Raw genomic sequence first — 19,769 nt, 5'->3', positions numbered from 1 at the left:
TGCATAGTTGAGGTGAGCTATCCCTTTAAGGCCTATATACAGTGCATAGTTGAGGTGAGCTATCCCTTTAAGGTCTATATACAGTGCATAGTTGAGGTGAGCTATCCCTTTAAGGTCTATATACAGGGCATAGTTGAGGTGAGCTATCCCTTTAAGGCCTATATACAGTGCATAGGTGAGGTGAGCTATCCCTTTAAGGCCTATATACAGGGCATAGTTGAGGTGAGCTATCCCTTTAAGGCCTATATACAATGCATAGTTGAGGTGAGCTATCCCTTTAAGGCCTATATAGAGTGCATAGTTGAGGTGAGCTATCCCTTTAAGGCCTATATACAGTGCATAGTTGAGGTGAGCTATCCCTTTAAGGCCTATATATAGTGCTAGTTGAGGTGAGCTATCCATTTAAGGCCTATATATAGTGCATAGTTGAGGTGAGCTATCCCTTTAAGGCCTATATACAGTGCATAGTTGAGGTGAGCTATCCCTTTAAGGCCTATATACAGTGCATAGTTGAGGTGAGCTATCCCTTTAAGGCCTATATACAGTGCATAGTTGAGGTGAGCTATCCCTTTAAGGCCTATATACAGGGCATAGTTGAGGTGAACTATCCCTTTAAGGCCTATATATAGTGCATAGTTGAGGTGAGCTATCCCTTTAAGGCCTATATACAGTGCATAGTTGAGGTGAGCTATCCCTTTAAGGCCTATATACAGTGCATAGTTGAGGTGAACTATCCCTTTAAGGCCTATATATAGTGCATAGTTGAGGTGAGCTATCCCTTTAAGGCCTATATACAGTGCATAGTTGAGGTGAGCTATCCCTTTAAGGCCTATATACAGTGCATAGTTGAGGTGAGCTATCCCTTTAAGGTCTATATACAGTGCATAGTTGAGGTGAGCTATCCCTTTAAGGTCTATATACAGGGCATAGTTGAGGTGAGCTATCCCTTTAAGGCCTATATACAGTGCATAGTTGAGGTGAGCTATCCCTTTAAGGCCTATATACAGTGCATAGTTGAGGTGAGCTATCCCTTTAAGGCCTATATACAGTGCATAGTTGAGGTGAGCTATCCCTTTAAGGCCTATATACAGGGCATAGTTGAGGTGAACTATCCCTTTAAGGCCTATATATAGTGCATAGTTGAGGTGAGCTATCCCTTTAAGGCCTATATACAGTGCATAGTTGAGGTGAGCTATCCCTTTAAGGCCTATATACAGTGCATAGTTGAGGTGAACTATCCCTTTAAGGCCTATATATAGTGCATAGTTGAGGTGAGCTATCCCTTTAAGGCCTATATACAGTGCATAGTTGAGGTGAGCTATCCCTTTAAGGCCTATATACAGTGCATAGTTGAGTTGAGCTATCCCTTTAAGGCCTATATATAGTGCATAGTTGAGGTGAGCTATCCCTTTAAGGCCTATATACAGTGCATAGTTGAGGTGAGATATCCCTTTAAGGTCTATATACAGTGCATAGTTGAGGTGAGCTATCCCTTTAAGGCCTATATACAATGCATAGTTGAGGTGAGCTATCCCTTTAAGGTCTATATACAGTGCATAGTTGAGGTGAGCTATCCCTTTAAGGTCTACATACAGTGCATAGTTGAGGTGAGCTATCCTTTAAGGTCTACATACAGTGCATTCATAAAGTATTCAGACCCCTTCCCTTTTTTCACATTTTGTTACATTACAGCCTTATTATAAAATGGATTAAAATACTTTTTTCCCCCCATCATCAATCTACACACAATACCCCACAATGATAAATAGAAAAACAGGTGTTTAGACATTTTTGCAAATGTATTAAAAAAAATAAAAAACAGAAATACATGATTTACATAACAATTCAGACCCTTTGCTATGAGACTCGAAGTTGAGCTCAAATGCATGATGTTTCCATTGATCATCCTTGAGATGTTTCTACAACTTGGAGTCCACCTGTGGTAAATTCAATTGATTGGACATGATTTGGAAAGGCACACACCTGTCTATATAAGGTCCCACAATTGACGGTGCATGTCAGCGCAAAAACCAAGCCATGAGGTCGAAGTGACCAAGAACCCAATGGTCAATCTGACAGAGATTCAGAGTTCGTCTTTGGCGATGGGGGAACCTTCAAGAAGGACAATCATCTCTGCAGCACACCACCAATCAGGCCTTTATGGTAGAGTGGCCAGACAGAAGCCACTCCTCAGTAAAAGGCACATGACAGCCCGCTTGGAGTTTGCCAAAAGTCACCTAAAGGTCTCCAGACCATGAGAAACAAGATTCTCTGGTCTGATGGAATCAAGATTGAATTCTTTGGCCTGAACGCCAAGCATCATGTCTGGAGGAAACCTGGCACCATCCCTATGGTTAAGCATGGTGGTGGTAGCATGGGGGATGTGGGGATGTTTTTCAGCGGCAGGGACTGTGAGGCTAGTCAGGGAAAGATGAATAGAGCAAAGAGATCCTTGATGAAAACCTGCTCCAGAGCGCTCAGGACCTCAGACTGGGGTGAAGGTTCACCTTCAATGAGGACAATGACACTAAGCACACAGCCAAGACAAGGCATGAGTGGCTTCGGGACAGGTCTCTGAATGTCCTTGAGTGGCACAGCGCAGAATGCTCAAGGAGGTTAAGATGAATCCTAGACTAACAGAAATCTCTGGAATATGCTAACATCTCTGTTGACGAGTCTACGATACGTAAAACACTAAACAAAAATGGTGTTCATGGGAGGACACCACGGAAGAAGCCACTGCTGTCCAAAAAAACATTGCTGCACTTCTGAAGTTTGTATAAGTGCACCTGAATGTTCCACAGCGCTACTGGAAAAATATTCTCTGGACAGATGAAACTACAGTTGAGTTGTTTGGAAGGAACTCACAACACTATGTGAGGAGAAAAAAGGGCACAGCACACCAACATCAAAACCTCATCCAACTGTAAAGTATGGTGGAGGGAGCATCAGGGATTGGGGCTGCCTCAGGGCCTGGACAGCTTGCTATCATCGACAGAGAAATTAATTCCCAAGTTTATCAAGACATTTTGCAGGAGAATGTTAGGCTATCCGTCCGCCAATTGAAGCTCAACAGAAGTTGAGTGATGCAACAGGACAACAACCTAAAACACAGAAGTAAATCAACAACAGAATGGCTTCAACAGAATAAAATACTCCTTCTGGAGTGGCCAAGTCAGAGTCCTACCTCAACCCGATTGAGATGCTGTGGCATGACCTCAAGAGAGCGGTTCACACCAGACGTCCCAAGAATATTGCTGAACTGAAACAGTTTTGTAAAGAGGAATGGTCCAAAATTCGTCCTGACCGTTGTGCAGGTCTGATCCGCAACTACAGAAATGTTTGGTTGAGGTTATTGCTGCCAAAGGAGGGTCAACCAAAAAAATCTAACATTTGGTATCGTCTTCACCATCACTCCACCCCTATCTGATGGCCAGTGCAAGTATCAACCACATTGCATCCAACACCTCCAAAGGTTCACATACTTTTCCCACCCTGCACTGTGAATGTTTTCATGGTGTGTTCAATAAAGACATGAAAACGTCTAATTGTTGGTGTGTTTATTAGTAGCTTTATGAATGAATGTACTGTAGACTAGACATCATATCTCTCTCTCTCTCTCTCTCTCTCTCTCTCTCTGGAAGGTTGTCTACCGTTCTGGGACTCTGTGGTGTGCTGGCCATATGCTGCAGTTGGGGAGATGATCAACACAACCTGTCCTGCTGTCTTCTCTTTTTGGGGGAATAACACAGGTGCAGGTGACATTTGTGTATGAGTTCACATAGTGGGTGGAGATGTACTGATGTGTATGTGACAGTACTGTATAACCTTTGGCCTCTACCTCAGCAGGGTCAGTCAGCAGAAACTGCACCAGCATCGGATGGTCGCGACCCTTCCCCCCGTACCACACAGCCTGTAGTGTGGGCGACGACGTTCCCATTCCAGAGGTGAAAGAGAGTTTAGAGATAAGGTTCAGGGGTAGGGTTGTGAATGGAGAGTATATTACTGGAAATTTACCAGTAAACAACCAGAATTTTGGTAACTTTCAAGGAATATATTAATTTATCGATGACATCTAGTGGCCTTTTGGGGTATTTATTTAAAAATTATTACAAGTGTCTGTAATTATCTCTGGCCCTCTGTGTGGCCCCATCACATGTAAAATATATATAACATCAAATAAGATTATTTAAAAATGTAAAATACCATGATAAAGCTGTAAACATTATCCTAAATATAAACCATCAATGTAGTGAACACCATTGGTTTTCAGGGTTTCATAGTGAAATAAATAGTATGGTGTTTAATATGTCAATGTTGTAAATGTTTTGGGGCCAAACTGGTGGCAGTTGTGAAAAAAACGTATAGTTGGAAATCTCATTCAAGTCATGGGACTGATATTATCATCATGAGCAAAAGCAATTGGTTTTCTACCCAAAGTTGCAAAGACAATTTTATAAAACACAAGAGACCAGAAAAATAGATAAAATGGTGTGGTGGCAGTAGCAGGAACAGCAACATCTAGTGGGCAACACTTGGTACTTCCACACTCATTTATGGTAAAGATTGCAAGTGACTTCAATGGCTAATTTCTCTGAACAGGGGGGATGAACCATGTTCAAAGGGAGTGCATTACAAAGGTTGAAGTATCAATACTCTAAGCAACAGCTCCATAATACTTTCAATCAATCAAATGTATTTAAAAAGCCCTTCTTACATCAACAGATGTCACAAAGTGCTTATAGGTCAACCTAGCCTAAAACCACAAAGAGCAAGCAATGCAGATATACAGTAGACGCACGGTGGCTAGGAAAAAAAACTAGAAAGCAGGAACCTGTGGAGATTAAAAGAGTACATATAAATTAAGACTAGACTGTTCCTCAAGATGTTCAAACGTTCATGACCAGCAGTGTCAAATAATAATTACAGTAGTAATAGAGGGTGTAATAGGTCAGCACCTCAGGAGTAAATGTCAGTTGGCTTTTCATAGCCGAGCATTCAGAGGTCGAGACAGCAGATGTGGCAGAGAGAGATGGAGGGTTAAAACATCAGTTCCGGGATAAAGTAGCAGGTCCGGTGAACAGGTCCGGTGAACAGGTCCGGTGAACAGGTCCAGTGAACAGGTCCGGTGAACAGGTCCGGTGAACAGGTCCAGTGAACAGGTCCAGTGAACAGGTCCGGTGAACAGGTCCGGTGAACAGGTCCGGTTCCATAGCAGCAGGCAGAACAGCAGAAAGGTCGACTGGGGAAGGGGACAGTCAGGAGTCGTCAGGCCAGGTTGTCCTGAGGCATGGTCCTAGGGCCTAGGTCCTCTGCGAGCGAAGAGAGAGATGGAAGAATTAGAGGAAGCATGCTTAAGATCACACAAGAAACCAGATAAGGCAGGAAAATTTCACCAGATAAAACAGACTAACTCTTTAACGTCTGTGACTTGACTCCTGTCAAGACTTGATGCACCCCTCCTAGGGACGGCATGGGAGAGCACTAGCAAGCCAGTGACTCAGCCCCCCTGCTCTTAAATATAAGTAAAACTAAATGCATGCTTTTCAACCGATCACTGCCTGCACCTGCCCGCCCGTCCAGCATCACTACTCTGGATAGTGTTTCAGGAATTATTATCTTATCTGTTTCTAACTACAGAAACAATTTCAGAATAATCTGAGTGGGTGTCATGGCTTGCTGAAATGACATGGAATGACCCCAGAGCCTCAAAGCTCAATCTAGGATCAGGTCCCCCTGTTCATATAATTGTGCTTATTATGATCTAAAATAGAGAACTGATCCTAAATGAGCACCCGTACTCTGAGAGGCTTCATTAGTACAGGTCCTGGTGTCAAGTGGGAGTGCCGATATAAGATCTGTTTGTTTTTAGATCATAATGAACAAAAGTATATGGACACGGTGAAGCTGATCTTAGATCAGTTCCACTACTCTGAGCCTGAATATGGGTTCTGATCTCTATGTGAAACCTATGCAGGACTCCTACTTTGCCACTGTCAAGCTGATCTACACCATCGGCTACGGCACCTCCCTGGTCTTCCTCTTCATCGCCGTGGTGATCCTATTGCTCTTCAGGTAGGAGGAGGTCAAAGGTCACAACAGGAGATTGTTTTGAGGTCGTTGTTGGGTGAAGAAAAAGAATGGCTAGAATTTTTTTTTTGGGGGGGCATACTAAAGCCGAGTGGTATAATTTATGATCTCAGTAACAAACACCTGCTAACGCCAGCAAGCACTATCTCTCTATCTCTCTCTCTTTCTCTCTGTCAATTCAATTTCAATTTAAGGGCTTTATTGGCATGGGAAACATATGTTAACATTGCTAGAGCAAGTGAAGTAGATAAACAAAAGTGAAATAAACAATTAACAGTAAAAATTACACTTCCAAAAGAATAAAGACATTCAAATGTCATATTATGTGCAAATAGTTAAAGTACAAAAGGGAAAATAAATAAATACACATACAAAAGTTTCAAAACAATAAAGACAATACAAATGTCATATTATATATATATACAGTGTTGTAACGATGTACAAATGGTTAAAGAACACAGGGGAAAATAAATAAGCATAAATATGGGTTGTATCTACAATGGTGTTTGTTCTTCACTGGTTGCCCTTTTCTTGTGGCAACAGGTCAGGTATTCTGCCACTGTGTACTCTCTGTTTAGGGCCAAATAGCATTCTAGTTTGCTCAGTTTTTTGTTATTTCTTTCCAATGTGTCAAGTTATGATTTTTTTGTTTTCTCATGATTTGGTTGGGTCAAATTGTGTTGTTGTCCTGGGGCTCTGTGGGGTGTGTTCGTGAACAGAGCCCCAGGACCATCTTGCTTAGGGGACTCTTCTCAACACATTATTGTTTCTAAACCTGAGGCTCCCCTATTGTTGTACTATTCTCCTTGACCTCATTTTAATGTCTTTCAATTGTTGGTTGAGAAGTGTGGTCCTTCGTCCTGACAGTGTTTTGTGTGTGTGTGTGTGTGTGTGTGTGTGGTCCGTTGTCCTAACAATGTTTTGTGTGTGTGTCCTCTGTCCTGACGGGGTTGTGGGTGTGTGTTCTTTGTCCTGATGGTATTGTGTGTGTGATCCGTTGTCCTGACAGGGTTGTGTGTGTGTGTGTGTGTGTGTGTGTGTGTGTGTGTGTGTGTGTGTGTGTGTGTGTGTGTGTGTGTGTGTGTGTGTGTGGTCCTTTTGTATTTGTATTTATTATGGATTAGCTGTTGCCCATTAGCAGTTGCCAAGGCAGCAGCAACTCTTCCTGGGGACCAGCAAAATTAAGGCAGTTATACATTTTAAAAACATTACAATACATGCTCCGAGTGGCGCAGCGGTCCAAGGCACTGCATCTCAGTGCAAGAGGCATCACTACAGTCCCTGGTTCGGATCCAGGCTGTATCACATCCGGCTGTGATTGTGAATCCCATAGGGCGGCGCACAATTTGGCTAGGGTAGGGTAGGCCATCATTGTAAATAAGAATTTGATCTTAACAGTTAAATAAAGGTTAAATATAAAATCATAACAGATTTCACAACATAAATGTGTGCCCTCAGGCCTCCACTCTACTACCACATATCTACAACACAAAATCCATGTGTGTATAGTGTGTATGTTATCATGTGTTTGTATGCATGTTTCTATGTTTGTGTTGCTTCACAGTCCCCGCTGTTCCATAAGGTGTATATTTATCTGTTTTTTAAATCTAATTTTACTGCTGGCATGAGTTACTTGACTGGAATAGAGTTCCATGTAGTCATGGCTCTGTAGTACTGTGGGCCTCCCATAGTCTTCTGGACTTGGGGACTGTGAAGAGGCCTCTTGTGGCATGTCTTGTGGGGTATGGATGGGTGTCCAGGCTGTGCGCCAGTAGTTCAAACAGACAACTCAGTGCATTCAACATGTCAATACCTCTCACAAATACAAGTAGTGATGAAGTCAATCTCTCCTCCACTTTGAGCCAGGAGAGATTGACATGCATATTATTATTATTTGATTTGATTTGATTTGTTAGCTCTCTGTGTTCATCCAAGTGCCAGCTGTGCTGCCCTGTTCTGAGCCATTTGCAATGGCACCTCTTTGTGGCACCTGACCCCATGACTGAACAGTAGTCAAGGTGCGACAAAACTAGGGCCTGTAGGACCCGCCTTGTTGATAGTGCTGTTAAGAAGGTAGAGCAGCGCTTTATTATAGACAGACTTCTCCCCATCCTAGATGCTGTTGTATCAATATGCTTTGACCATGACAGTTTACAATCCAGGGTTACTCCAAGCAGTTTAGTCACCTCAACTTGCTAAATTTCCATATTATTTAGTGAATGATGTGCCAAATACAATGCTTTTAGTTCTTGAAATATTTAAGACTAACTTATTCCTTGCCATGCATTCTGAAACTAACTGCAGCTCTCTGTTAAGTGTTGCTGTCATTTCAGTCACTTGTGGTACAGTAGATGTGTATAGCGTTGAGTCATCCGCATATATACACACACTGGCTTTCCTCAAAGCCAGTGGCATGTCGTTAGTAAAGTTTCAAAAAGACAGCTGCCCTGGGGAATCCCTGATTCTACTTGGATGAGAGGCTTCCATTAAAGAACACCCTCTGTGTTCTGTTAGACAGGTAACTCTTTATCCACATTATAGCAGGGGGTCTAAAGCCATAACACATACGTTTCTCCAGGAACAGACTATGATCTATAATGTCAAATGCCGCACTGAAGTCTAACAAAACAGCCCCCACTGTTGTGTGTGGTCCTTTGCCCTGACTGTGTTTTGTGTGTGTGTGGTCCTTTGCCCTGACTGTGTTTTGTGTGTGTGTGGTCCTTTGCCCTGACTGTGTTTTGTGTGTGTGCGGTCCTTGGTCCTGATGGTGTTTTGTGTGTGCGGTCCTTGGTCCTGACCGTGCTTTGTGCTTACCCTGTGGTCCTTGGTCCTGACCGTGCTTTGCGTTTGCCCTGTGGTCCTTGGTCCTGACCGTGCTTTTTGTGTTTGCCCTGTGGTCCTTGGTCCTGACCCTGCTTTGTGTTTAACCTGCGGTCCTTGGTCCTGACTGTGTTCTGTGGTTCTTCCCAGGAGGCTTCACTGTGCCAGGAACTATATTCACATCCAGCTGTTTGTCACCTTCATGTTAAAGGCGGTGGCTGTGTTCATCAAGGACGCCACACTATTCGCCAGCGACGACACCAACCACTGCACCCTCTCCACCGTAAGTCAACCACTGCACCCTGTTAACCATAAATCAACCAATGCACCCTGTCCACCGTAAATCAACCACTGCACCTTCCACTTCCCTGTCATGTATTGTCATGTTATGTCTTGTCCCTGTTCTTTCTCTTCTCTTCGTTTCCCCCTGCTGGTCGTATTAGGTTACTTTCTCTCCCTCTATCTCTCTCTCTCTCTCTATGGTCCTTTCCTGCTCCCAGCTGTTCCTCATTCTCCTAACGACCTCGTTTACTCTCTCACACCTGTCCCCTCTTTTCCCTCTGATTAAGTCTCTATTTCTCTCTCTGTTTCTGCTTCTGTCTTTGTCGGATTCTCGTTTGCTTTGCCTTTGTCCCGTCCTGTCGTAATCTGCCTCTTCATTAGATGCTGCGTGTGAGCAGGTGTCTCTGTCCTCTACGGCCCGCGCCTACCCGGAGGGACCTGCAGTCTGTTGCCGCTAGCCCTGCTATTCTCCTCTACTGCTAGAGGGGGACTCTCCTGTAAAGATTGAGGATTTATGTTTTCCCTGTTTGGACATTAAAAGACTCTGTTTCTGTTAAACCGCTTTTGGGTCCTCACTCACCTGCATAACAGAAGAATCCGACCAAGAATGGACCCAGCGACTTCGGATCCTCTCCACTCAGCCGTCGAGATCCAGGGAGCGATGCTAGGCAGACACGAGCAGGAATTGTCTGCTGCTCGACATGCCGTTGAGACCCTGGCCGCCCAAGTCTCCAACCTCTCGAAACATATTCACCATCTCCGCCTCGATCCACCGCTACTTCCAGGGCTTCCGAGTCTCCGGGCCCAGAATTAATAACCCACCGTGTTACTCTGGGGAGCCCACTGAATGCCGCTCGTTCCTCACCCAGTGTGATATTGTGTTCTCTCTCCAGCCCAACACGTACTCCAGGGGTACAGCTCGTATCGCCTACGTCATATCTCTCCTTACTGGACGGGCTCGTGAGTGGGGCACGGCAATCAGGGAGGCAAGGGCTGAGTGTACTAACCAGTATCAGAACTTTAAGGAGGAGATGATACGGGTTTTTGATCGTTCAGTTTTTGGGAAAGAAGCTTCCAGGGCCCTGTCTTCCCTATGTCAAGGTAATCAATCCATAACTGATTACTCTATAGAGTTTCACACTCTTGCTGCCTCCAGTGACTGGAACGAGCCTGCGTTGCTCGCTCGTTTTCTGGAGGGTCTCCGCGCGGAGGTAAAGGATGAGATTCTCTCCCGGGAGGTTCCTTCCAGCGTGGATTCCTTGATTGAACTCGCTATTCGCATAGAACGACGGGTAGATCTTCGTCACCGAGCTCGTGGAAGGGAGCTCGCGTTATCCGTTTCCCCCCTCTCCGCATCACTACCATCTTCCTCCACTGGCTCAGGTGCTGAGCCCATGCAGCTGGGGGGTATTCGCATCTCGACTAAGGAGAGGGAACGGAGAATCACCAACCGCCTCTGTCTCTATTGCGGTTCCGCTGGTCATTTTGTCATTTCATGTCCAGTAAAAGGCCAGAGCTCATCAGTAAGCGGAGGGCTACTGGTGAGCGCTACTACTCAGGTCTCTCCTTCAAGATCCTGTACTACCTTGTCGGTCCATCTACGCTGGACCGGTTCGGCAGCTTCCTGCAGTGCCTTGATAGACTCTGGGGCGGAGGGCTGTTTTATGGACGAAGCCTGGGCTCGGGAACATGACATTCCTCTCAGACAGTTAGGGAGCCACGGCCATGTTCGCCTTGGATGGTAGTCCTCTCCCCAGGATTCAGCGTGAAACGCTACCTTTAACCCTCACTGTCTCTGGTAATCATAGCGAAACCATTTCTTTTTTAGTTTTTCGTTCACCTTTTACACCTGTTGTTTTGGGCCATCCCTGGCTCACGACGCCAGGTGTGTCAATCACCACCTTCCGGAGACACCTGAAACCCCACCTCTTTAAGGAATTAGGATAGGATAAAGTAATCCCTCTCACCCCCTCCCCTGAAAAGATTTAGATGCACTACTGTTCCACTGGAGGTCATAAGGGGAATGCACCAATTTGTAAGTCGCTCTGGATAAGAGCGTCTGCTAAATGACTTAAATGTAAATGTAATAATCCTTCTATTAATTGGTCTAGTAATTCTATCCTCTCCTGGAACGTCTCTTGTCATGTGAAGTGTTTAATGTCTGCTATCCCTCCTGTTTCTTCTGCCCCTTCTTCACAGGAGGAGCCTGGTGATTTGACAGGGGTGCCGGAGGAATATCATGATCTGCGCACGGTGTTCAGTCGGTCCAGGGCCACCTCCCTTCCTCCGCACCGGTCGTATGATTGTAGTATTGATCTCCTTCTGGGTACCACTCCCCCCCGGGGTAGACTATACTCTCTGTCGGCTCCCGAACGTAAGGCTCTTGAAGATTATTTGTCTGTAGCTCTCGACGCCGGTACCGTAGTCCCTTCCTCCTCTCCCGCCGGAGCGGGGGTTTTTTTTTGTTAAGAAAAAGGACAGGACCCTGCGCCCCTGCGTGGATTATCGAGGGCTGAATGACATAACGGTTAAGAATCGTTATCCGCTTCCCCTTATGTCTTCAGCCTTCGAGATCCTGCAGGGAGCCAGGTTTTTCACTAAGTTGGACCTTCGTAACGCTTACCATCTCGTGCGCATCAGGGAGGGGGACGAGTGGAAAACGGCGTTTAACACTCCGTTAGGGCACTTTGAATACCGGGTTCTGCCGTTCGGCCTCGCTAACGCTCCAGCTGTCTTTCAGGCATTAGTGAATGATGTACTGAGAGACATGCTGAACATCTTTGTTTTCGTTTACCTTGACGATATCCTGATTTTTTTCACCGTCACTCCAGATTCATGTTCAGCACGTTCGACGTGTCCTCCAGCGCCTTTTAGAGAATTGTCTTTTTGTGAAGGCTGAGAAGTGCGCTTTTCATGTCTCCTCCGTCACATTTCTCGGTTCTGTTATTTCCGCTGAAGGCATTAAGATGGATCCCGCTAAGGTCCAAGCTGTCAGTGATTGGCCCGTCCCTAAGTCACGTGTCGAGCTGCAGCGCTTTCTCGGCTTCGCGAATTTCTATCGTCGTTTCATTCGTAATTTCGGTCAGGTGGCAGCTCCTCTCACAGCCCTTACTTCTGTCAAGACGTGCTTTAAGTGGTCCGTTTCCGCCCAGGGAGCTTTTGATCTCCTCAAAAAGCGTTTTACATCCGCTCCTATCCTTGTTACACCTGACGTCTCTAGACAGTTCATTGTCGAGGTTGACGCGTCAGAGGTGGGCGTGGGAGCCATTCTTTCCCAGCGCTCTCATTCTGACGACAAGGTCCACCCTTGCGCGTATTTTTCTCATCGCCTGTCGCCGTCGGAACGTAACTATGATGTGGGAAACCGCGAACTGTTCGCCATCCGCTTAGCCCTAGGCGAATGGCGACAGTGGTTGGAGGGGGCGACCGTTCCTTTTGTCGTTTGGACTGACCATAGGAACCTTGAGTACATCCGTTCTGCCAAACGACTTAATGCGCATCAGGCTCGTTGGGCGCTGTTTTTCGCTCGTTTCGAGTTCGTTATTTCTTATCGTCCGGGCTCTAAGAACACCAAGCCTGATGCTTTATCCCGTCTCTTCAGTTCTTCAGTAGCCTCCACCGACCCCGAGGGGATTCTCCCTGAGGGGCGTGTTGTCGGGTTGACTGTCTGGGGAATTGAGAGGCAGGTAAAGCAAGCACTTACTCACACTCCGTCGCTGCGCGCTTGTCCTAGGAACCTTCTTTTCGTTCCCGTTCCTACTCGTCTGGCTGTTCTTCAGTGGGCTCACTCTGCCAAGTTAGCCGGCCACCCGGCGTTCGGGTACGCTTGCTTCTATTCGCCAGCGTTTTTGGTGGCCCACTCAGGAGCGTGACACGCGTCGTTTCGTGGCTGCTTGTTCGGACTGCGCGCAGACTAAGTCCGGTAACTCTCCTCCTGCCGGCCGTCTCAGACCGCTTTCCATTCCCTCTCGACCGTGGTCTCACATCGCCTTAGACTTTATTACCGGTCTGCCTTCGTCAGCGGGAAGACTGTTATTCTAACGGTTGTCGATAGGTTCTCTAAGGCGGCTCATTTTATTCCCCTCGCTAAGCTTCCTTCTGCTAAAGAGACGGCACAAATCATCATTGAGAATGTTTTCAGAATTCATGGCCTTCCGTCAGACGCCGTTTCGGACAGGGGTCCGCAATTCACGTCTCAATTTTGGAGGGAGTTTTGCCGTTTGATTGGGGCTTCCGTCAGTCTCTCTTCCGGTTTTCACCCCCAGTCTAACGGTCAAGCAGAACGGGCCAATCAGACTATTGGTCGCATCTTACGCAGTCTTTCCTTTCGTAACCCTGCGTCTTGGGCAGAACAGCTCCCCTGGGCAGAATACGCTCACAACTCGCTTCCTTCGTCTGCGACCGGGCTATCTCCTTTTCAGAGTAGCCTCGGGTACCAGCCTCCTCTGTTCTCGTCCCAGCTCGCCGAGTCCAGCGTCCCCTCCGCTCAGGCTTTTGTCCAACGTTGTGAGCGCACCTGGAAGAGGGTCAGGTCTGCACTTTGCCGTTATAGGGCGCAGACTGTGAGAGCCGCTAATAAGCGTAGGACTAAGAGTCCTAGGTATTGTCGCGGTCAGAGAGTATGGCTCTCCACTCGTAACCTTCCCCTTATGACAGCTTCTCGCAAATTGACCCCGCGGTTCATTGGTCCGTTCCGTATTTCTCAGGTTATTAATCCTGTCGCAGTGCGACTTCTTCTTCCGCGACATCTTCGTCGCGTCCACCCGGTCTTCCATGTCTCCTGTGTCAAGCCCTTTCTTCGCACCCCCGTTCGTCTCCCCCCCCCCCGTCCTTGTCGAGGGCGCACCTATCTACAGGGTCCGGAAGGTTATGGACATGCGTCCTCGGGCTGTGGTCATCAGTACCTAGTGGATTGGGAGGGGTACGGTCCCTGAGGAAAGGAGTTGGGTTCCATCTCGGGACGTGCTGGACCGTTCGCTGATCGATGATTTCCTCCGTTGCCGCCAGGTTTCCTCCTCGAGTGCGCCAGGAGGTGCTTGGTGAGTGGGGGGGTACTGTCATGTATTGTCATGTTATGTCTTGTCCCTGTTCTTTCTCTTCTCTTCGTTTCCCCCTGCTGGTCGTATTAGGTTACTTTCTCTCCCTCTATCTCTCTCTCTCTCTCTATGGTCCTTTCCTGCTCCCAGCTGTTCCTCATTCTCCTAACGACCTCGTTTACTCTCTCACACCTGTCCCCTCTTTTCCCTCTGATTAAGTCTCTATTTCTCTCTCTGTTTCTGCTTCTGTCTTTGTCGGATTCTCGTTTGCTTTGCCCTTGTCCCGTCCTGTCGTAATCTGCCTCTTCATTAGATGCTGCGTGTGAGCAGGTGTCTCTGTCCTCTACGGCCCGCGCCTACCCGGAGGGACCTGCAGTCTGTTGCCGCTAGCCCTGCTATTCTCCTCTACTGCTAGAGGGGGACTCTCCTGTAAAGATTGAGCATTTATGTTTTCCCTGTTTGGACATTAAAAGACTCTGTTTCTGTTAAACCGCTTTTGGGTCCTCACTCACCTGCATAACATTCCCACTACTGTTACCTCTCTTTCTCAATCTTCCTTCCCATGCCCTCTCTCTCTCTCTGATTGTCTTTCTCAATGACCTCTTCCCTGGTTTTCCCCTCTCTCCAGGCAGCCTGTAAGGCATCAGTGGCCTTCTGTCACTACTGTGTCATGACTAACTTCTTCTGGCTCCTGGTTGAGGCCCTCTACCTCAACTCACTGCTCCTCTCCTCCTTCCACCACTACCGTCGCTGCCTCTGGGGCTTTGGCCTGCTGGGCTGGGGTAAGAACTTTCCACCTCACCCCTGTCTGTCTGTAGTAATTCCTTTAGTTCATTTAAGAGCCATTTGTTTATGTGGCTTGGGTTCGTGGTGTGTCACTATTCAAATCCTGTTTAATATTCATTCCACTATGCGCTTTTAGAATGAATTCAAATGAACTCAAACTGTGCAAAACAAAACATCACTTGCTTACTATTTTTAAATGGCACAAATAACTCTCTAGATAGGAGTACACTTTCATTATGGAACCATCTAAGTTAAACTTGGCCTGTGGCAATTCTCACTGGTATTTTGGATTGGATTAAGAGTTGAATAATATTCCCCCCCCCTATGCTGTCTAGTGTTGCATGCTTATTACAGTTATTAATCATCTAAAATACATATTTTTTCTTCGATGAGGTGCCTCCTTGATATGCATATGAATCAAGAGATTGATAATGAATAGTTCTGCCACCATTTCTCCCGCAATCGGATCATGATGCACATTCTGCTGAGATGTGAACAGCAGGTGTTTCCCACTCAGTTAATGAAATGCTTAAATACATTACTTTTACCATTTCAATGCTTGGTCCTTAGACATTCAGGTGTATTTCACTGAAGCAGAACGGGGAGTAGGTTACCGAGAAGTTCTAGTAAAACCTGTCCAGCTACTGCAAGTAGTACTTAGTTCTATGTTCTCCATAATTACTCAGTAAGTGCTACATCTCAGCATATAATTGTTACATCCCACCGACTAGTCCAAAATGTACATCTTATTTTCTATAATTACTATATGTCACTCATGTTCAGCCAAACAGCACATTCCTCCTTCCATCTTCACAAACGTTTACATTTGCCTCCACTCATTACATTAACATTATGATTTTACATGGACATGTTTCCTTTTCAAGTTGATTCTTGGCCTTCATTTTTTAGGTGTACCCATCATCTTCACAGTCATATGGATTGGGTCCAGGGTGTATTTTGAGGATACTGAGTGAGTATTACTCTGTCATTCTCTCACAGTTCTGTATAGTGCATTTGGAAAGTATTCAGACCCCTTCACATTTTTACATTACAACCTTATTCTAAAATTGATAAAAATGATTTATTTTCCTCAAACTACACACAATAAATACCCCATAATGACAAAGCAAAAACAGGTTGTAACGGGTGTCGTCTTCTGAAGAGGAGGAATCGGACCAAAGCGCAGCGTGGTAAGTGTTCATGACTTTTTATTAAACATAACACTGAAACAAAAATGACAAAGTGAATAAACGAAACCGAAACAGTCCTGTCAGGTGCAAAACACTAAACAGAAAACAACTACCCACAAAACCTTGATGGGAAAAAGCTACCTAAGTATGGTTCCCAATCAGAGACAACGATAGTCAACTGTCCCTGATGGAGAACCATACCCGGCCAAAACAAAGAAATACAAAACATAGAAAAAAGAACATAGAATGCCCACCCAAATCACACCCTGACCAAACCAAAATAGAGACATAAAAAGCTCTCTAAGGTCAGGGTGTGACACAGGTTACAAAAAAATTACAAAAATACTTTATCTAAACTCAGCAAAAAAATGAACGTCCCTTTTTCAGGACCCTGTCTTTCAAAGATAATACGTAAAAATCCAAATAACTTCACAGATCTTCACTGTAAAGGGTTTATACACTGTTTCCTATACTTGTCCAATGAACCATAAACAATTAATGAACATGCACCTGTGGAACGGTCGTTAAGACACTAACAGCTTACAGACGGTAGGTCACAGTTATGAAAACTTAGGACACTAAAGAGGCCTTTCTACTGACACTGAAAAACACCAATATCCCTGCTCATCTGCAAGAACATACCTAAGACATGCTGCAAGGAGACATGGGGACTGCAGATGTGGCCAAAGCAATAAATTGCAATGTCCGTACTGTGGGATGCCTAAGACAGCGCTATATGGAAACAGGATGGACAGCTGATCATCCTAGCAGTGACAGACCACGTGTAAACACCTACACAGGATCGGTACATCCGAACATCACACCTGCGGGACGTCCTGACAGGTAGAAGATGGCAACAACTGCCTGAGTTACACCAGGAACGCACAATCCCTGAATCAGTGCTCAGACTGTCTGCAATAGGCTGAGAGAGGCTGGACTGAGGGCTTGTAGGCCTGTTGTAAGGCAGGTCCTCACCAGACATCACTGGCAACAACGTCACCTATGGACACAAACCCACCGTCGCTGGACCAGACAGGACTGGCAAAAAGTGCTCTTCACTGACGAGTTGCGGTTTTGTCTCACCAGGGGTGATAGTCGGATTCGCGTTTATCGTTGAAGGAATATGCGTTACACCAAGGCCTGTACTCTGGAGTGGGATCGATTTGGAGGTGGAGGGTCCGTCATGGTCTGGGGCGGTGTGTCACAGCATCATCGGACTGAGCTTATTGTCATGGCAAGTGATTTCCTGCAAGACAGGAATGTCAGTGTTCTGCTATGGCCAGCGAGGAGCCCGGATCTCAATCCCGTTGAGCACTGGGACCTGGGACCTGTTGAATCGGAGGGTGAGGGCAAGGGCCATTCCCCCCAGAAATGTCCGGGAACTTGCAGGTGCCTTGGTGGAATAGTGGGGTAACATCTCACAGCAAGAACGGGCAAATCTGGTTCAGGCCATGAGGAGGAGATGCACTGCAGTACTTAATGCAGCTGGTAACCACACCAGATACTGACTGTTACTTTTGATTTATTTTGACCCCCCACCCTTTGTTACGGGACACATTATTCACATAGTCACATGCCTGTGGAACTTGTTCAGTTTATGTTTCAGTTGTTGAATCTTGTTATGATTATACAAATATTTACACATGTTCAGTTTGCTGAAAATAAAGGCAGTTGACAGTGAGAGGACGCTGAGGTTACATACTGCAGGTATTCAGACCCTTTGCTATGAGAATTGAAATTGAGCTCAGGTGCATCCTGTTTCCATTAATCATCCTTGCAATGTTTTTACAACTTAATTGGAGTCCACCTCCAATTAAGAGCTCAGAGACAGGATTGTGTTGGTACCCCTACCAGATCTGGGTAGGTGTACCAAAGTATTTCTGCAGCATTGAAGGTCCCCAAAAACAAGTCCCCTTCATCATTCTTAAATGGAAGAAGTTTGGAACCACAAAGACTCTTCCTAGAGCTGGCGACCCGGGTAAACTGAGCAATCGGAGGAGAAGGGTCTTGGCGTGACCAAGAACCCGATGGTCACTCTGACAGAGTTTCAGAGTTCCTCTGTGGAGATGGGAGAACCTTGCAGAAGGACAACCATCTCTTCAGCACTCCACCAATCAGGCCTTTATGGTAGAGTTGCCAGACGGGAGCCACTCCACAGTAAAAGACATGACAGCCCACTTGGGGCAAAGGTTCACCTTCCAACAGGACAACAACCCTAAGCACACAGCCAAGACAATGCAGGACTGGCTTCGGGACAAGTCTCTGAATGTCCCTGAGTGTCTCAGCCAGAGGCCAGACTTACATTTAAGTCATTTAGCAGACGCTCTTATCCAGAGCGACTTACAAATTGGTGCGTTCACCTTAAGACATCCAGTGGAACAGCCACTTTACAATAGTGCATCTAAATCTAGTAAGGGGGGTGAGAAGGATTACTTTATCCTATCCTAGGTATTCCTGAAAGAGGTGGGGTTTCAGGTGTCTCCGGAAGGTGGTGATTGACTCCGCTGTCCTGGCGTCGTGAGGGAGTTTGTTCCACCATTGGGGGGCCAGAGCAGCGAACAGTTTTGACTGGGCTGCGCGGGAACTGTACTTCCTCAGTGGTAGGGAGGCGAGCAGGCCAGAGGTGGATGAACGCAGTGCTCTTGTTTGGGTGTAGGGCCTGATCAGAGCCTGGAGGTACTGAGGTGCCGTTCCCCTCACAGCTCCGTAGGCAAGCACCATGGTCTTGTAGCGGATGCGAGCTTCAACTGGAAGCCAGTGGAGAGAGCGGAGGAGCGGGGTGACGTGAGAGAACTTGGGAAGGTTGAACACCAGACGGGCTGCGGCGTTCTGGATGAGTTGTAGGGGTTTAATGGCACAGGCAGGGAGCCCAGCCAACAGCGAGTTGCAGTAATCCAGACGGGAGATGACAAGTGCCTGGATTAGGACCTGCGCCGCTTCCTGTGTGAGGCAGGGTCGTACTCTGCGGATGTTGTAGAGCATGAACCTACAGGAACGGACCACCGCCTTGATGTTAGTTGAGAACGACAGGGTGTTGTCCAGGATCACGCCAAGGTTCTTAGCGCTCTGGGAGGAGGACACAATGGAGTTGTCAACCGTGATGGCGAGATCATGGAACGGGCAGTCCTTCCCCGGGAGGAAGAGCAGCTCCGTCTTGCCGAGGTTCAGCTTGAGGTGGTGATCCGTCATCCACACTGATATGTCTGCCAGACATGCAGAGATGCGATTCGCCACCTGGTCATCAGAAGGGGGAAAGGAGAAGATTAATTGTGTGTCGTCTGCATAGCAATGATAGGAGAGACCATGTGAGGTTATGACAGAGCCAAGTGACTTGGTGTATAGCGAGAATAGGAGAGGGCCTAGAACAGAGCCCTGGGGACGCCAGTGGTGAGAGCGCGTGGTGAGGAGACAGATTCTCGCCACGCCACCTGGTAGGAGCGACCTGTCAGGTAGGACGCAATCCAAGCGTGGGCCGCGCCGGAGATGCCCAACTCGGAGAGGGTGGAGAGGAGGATCTGATGGTTCACAGTATCGAAGGCAGCCGACAGGTCTAGAAGGATGAGAG

At 46.6% G+C, this 19,769-nt stretch overlaps 1 protein-coding gene across 1 annotated transcript in view; it reads left to right on the top strand.

Annotated features, from left to right (window-relative positions):
* Nucleotides 1-19,769, top strand: part of ghrhrl (growth hormone releasing hormone receptor, like) — a 67,948-nt gene that overhangs the window by 6,212 nt on the left and 41,967 nt on the right. Inside the window, exons 3-8 of the mRNA XM_065009921.1 lie at nt 3,645-3,752; nt 3,847-3,947; nt 5,978-6,075; nt 9,061-9,193; nt 14,857-15,010; nt 15,924-15,984. Of these exons, the coding sequence (XP_064865993.1) occupies nt 3,645-3,752; nt 3,847-3,947; nt 5,978-6,075; nt 9,061-9,193; nt 14,857-15,010; nt 15,924-15,984 (655 nt within the window). The remainder of the gene's footprint in view (nt 1-3,644; nt 3,753-3,846; nt 3,948-5,977; nt 6,076-9,060; nt 9,194-14,856; nt 15,011-15,923; nt 15,985-19,769) is intronic.

This window comes from Oncorhynchus nerka, linkage group LG25 (genome assembly GCF_034236695.1).
Source record: "Oncorhynchus nerka isolate Pitt River linkage group LG25, Oner_Uvic_2.0, whole genome shotgun sequence".
Classification (NCBI taxonomy): domain Eukaryota; kingdom Metazoa; phylum Chordata; class Actinopteri; order Salmoniformes; family Salmonidae; genus Oncorhynchus; species Oncorhynchus nerka.
The sequence above is the reverse complement of the archived record's forward strand: the minus strand, read 5'-3'. Positions and strand labels throughout refer to the sequence as shown.